The 2,999-nt window shown below is 48.8% G+C and overlaps 1 protein-coding gene across 1 annotated transcript; it reads right to left on the reverse strand.

Moving 5' to 3' along the window:
- Positions 1 to 1,608: 1,608 nt before the first annotated feature.
- LOC126266263 (uncharacterized) lies at positions 1,609 to 2,454 on the reverse strand. Its single transcript, XM_049969899.1, has one exon. The coding sequence runs from the start codon at positions 2,452 to 2,454 to the stop codon at positions 1,609 to 1,611; it is 846 nt and encodes a 281-aa protein (XP_049825856.1).
- Positions 2,455 to 2,999: the final 545 nt, after the last annotated feature.

Consider the following 2,999-nt stretch of genomic DNA (forward strand, 5'->3'; position numbering starts at 1 on the left):
CTTCGACCATGTGTCGAAAATGCCTTACGGCTTGGTAGATCGCGAGCAATTCTCGATCGTAAGCGCCGTATTTCATTTCAGCAGGGCTCAACTTCTTCGAGAAAAATTCTAGTGGTTGCCAGTCATCACCGATTTTTTGTTGCAAGGACGCACCAATCGCAAAATCCGATGCGTCAGTGAATATTGTCAATGGTGCACCCAATGCAGGATGAGCAAGGAGTGTAGCTTGCGCTAGGCACTCCTTTGTATCTTCAAAAGCCTTGATAGCCTCTGGTGTCCACTTAACAGGCGTCTTTCCCTTCTCGTTACCTTGCAGAAGTTGATTTAGCGGTGCTTGAATATGTGCCGCTTTCGGCAGAAACCTTCTGTAAAAGTTTATCATGCCGAGAAACTGCCGAAGTTGCTTCACGGTGTGTGGCTGCGGGAAGCTACGAATTGCGCTAACCTTCTCGGGTAATGGACGAGTGCCCGTGTCTGATACTAGGTAGCCGAGGAATCTCACCTCGGATTTACCGAATACACATTTTCCCGGATTTATAACCACTCCGTAACTCTTCAGGCGTTTGAATAAGATCTCCAAGTGTCGTAGGTGCTCCTCGTGAGATGATGACGCTACAAGAATGTCATCAATATAGGCGAAACAAAACTCGAGACCTTGGAGTACTTCGTCGATGAAACGCTGAAAAGTTTGAGCTGCATTACGTAGTCCGAACGTCATAAAATTGAATTCAAAAAGTCCAAACGGTGTGGTGATGGCAGTTTTCGGAATATCTTCTTCCGCGACCGGTATTTGGTTGAACGCTCGCACAAGATCGATGGTCGAAAAAATAGTCTTGCCGCTGAGTGTTTGAGCGTAATCTTGGATGTGTCTCACCGGATACCTGTCAGGGCAGGTTTTCGCGTTGAGAGCACGGTAATCGCCACATGGTCGCCATTCGTCTCCAGTTTTTGGGACCATATGAAGAGGCGAAGACCACGGACTTTTAGAAGGTCGAGCGATTCCAAGATTTACCATCGTCTGGAACTCTTTCCGAGCAGCCCGCAGTTTGTCCGGGGCAAGTCTTCTTGGCCGTTGCGCGACGGGAGGCCCTGGTGTGGTTACGATGTGATGTCGTGTGGAATGCAATACCTCGCTCGGTGCTCCTCTGGGGCGTGTGATTTCTGGATACTGCTGCAATAGGTCGTGGTACGGTGTTGAACCTGCAATAGTTTTGATGCTCGGTCCGTTGTACTCAGTTACCTCTCCGGTTGAAGTAAGCTGGGTCACTTGGTCTAGAAGCCTTCGACGTCCTATATCCACTAGCAGTCCAAAATGCGCTAAAAAATCAGCACCGATGATAGGCTTGGAAATATCAGCTACCACAAAACTCCAGGTGAAAACTCTCCTCAGGCCCAAATTAAGAGTCAAATCCACTGTACCGTAAGTGTGGATGACGGTTCCGTTCGCGGCTGTCAATTCGTACGTGGATCTAGTACGCGGCTCTGGCAGATATGTACGTGGATACACACATAAATCCGCCCCTGTATCGACGAGGAACCGTTTTTGGGTAGTCCGATCCGTAACGAATAAACGGCGCGAAGTTGTAGGGCTGATCTCGTTCGGCGCCATTAACGAGTGCCCGAGGCGTTTCCCGCGCTGTGGTACGTGCACGGCTGCTTGCACTTTCTTGCATTTTCGGCAAACTTCCAATGATACCAATACACCCCGTTAGCATCTCTCGGTCTACTGGGACTTCTAGTTCGCGAACGGGATCTCCCACGTCGATTATCGCGTCTCCTCGATAGATCATTTCTAACGTCCAGCTGGTTAATTTGCTGTGATGCCAACTTCTCTTCGACCCGGATTAGCCTTTCAAGAATACGACCCATCATGTCCACACTATTTGGTAAGCTGGCGCTCACTGCCCCCGAATTCGAGGCTTTGATGATGTCAAAGGCGCGATCACCGGTTTCCGCTGCCTTAGAAAGTGGCACATTGGGATCCATGCTAACATGCATACGAACATCAGAAGGCAAACGGCTCTCCCAAATCGTTCGCAGAAGCGGCTCGGGTACATCAGGGCCTGCCAGACTTTGTAGACGCCATAGGAATACTGACGGTTTGTCGTCACCTATAGTTTCTGTTTCCAGAAGTTGCCGTATCCGATGTTCGTGTGATAAAGTAAGGCGACTTACCACTCTCTCCTTCAAACGTGAATACGATTCACTGTTTATTGGCGGCTTTATAAGGTCTTTTGCCAATAGAGACACGCTAGGGCTTAGTGCGGCGAAAGTCTGTATAAAACGTTCTACAGGATCGTCTAGGTGGGCTGCATCAAACCTCATTTCCAACATGTCGAACCAAAATTCGGGTTCACTTTCCATAAATGGTGGTAAGGTGATGGTTCGGGTCGTACGGGCGTCATCGGTGGTCTCGGCGCTATTAGTGGCATGTTGGTCGGCAGTGGCTGGCATTTTTCACAAAATTTTTACTCACAACAGATCACGTCGGGGTCACCAATTTGGCGTTCGCTTGTAGATTGAACACCTATTTATACTGTCTGCTGGAGTAAAGGATGGGTGTACGAACACGGGTGGTACACTACAGAAATGCACTTGAGTTTGATAGGTTTATTAATCACTGTGATACCAATGGAAGCTGATCCAGACGGAGGAGTACGGACGAGAGTTGACTGAGAGACTGAGAGTGACTGAGAGTGACTAAGAGAGACTAAGAGAGACTAAGAGAGACTAAGAGAGACTAAGAGAGACTAAGAGAGACTAAGAGTGACTGGGCCGTGATTGAGACGGATGACAGACTGAGAGGTCGAGTCAGGGCGCTAAGGCTATTTAAAGAGTGTCCAGGCACTTCCACATCTGGTGGGCCTTCGTGGAACACGCACTTTCTAACGCCACACATGTGTGCCTCAAAGGACAGCACTTTCTACATCTGGCAAGTCCTCTCGGTACTCCACATCTGGCGAAGCTTCCCGGAATACAGAGTTCAAAACATCATAAAA

Source organism: Aethina tumida, chromosome 7 (genome assembly GCF_024364675.1).
Source record: "Aethina tumida isolate Nest 87 chromosome 7, icAetTumi1.1, whole genome shotgun sequence".
NCBI lineage: Eukaryota > Metazoa > Arthropoda > Insecta > Coleoptera > Nitidulidae > Aethina > Aethina tumida.

What these genes read in the sequence shown, in the direction of transcription:
- LOC126266263 (XM_049969899.1), bottom strand. Translation starts at nt 2,454, where the DNA reads ATGCCAGCCACTGCCGACCAACATGCCACTAATAGCGCCGAGACCACC.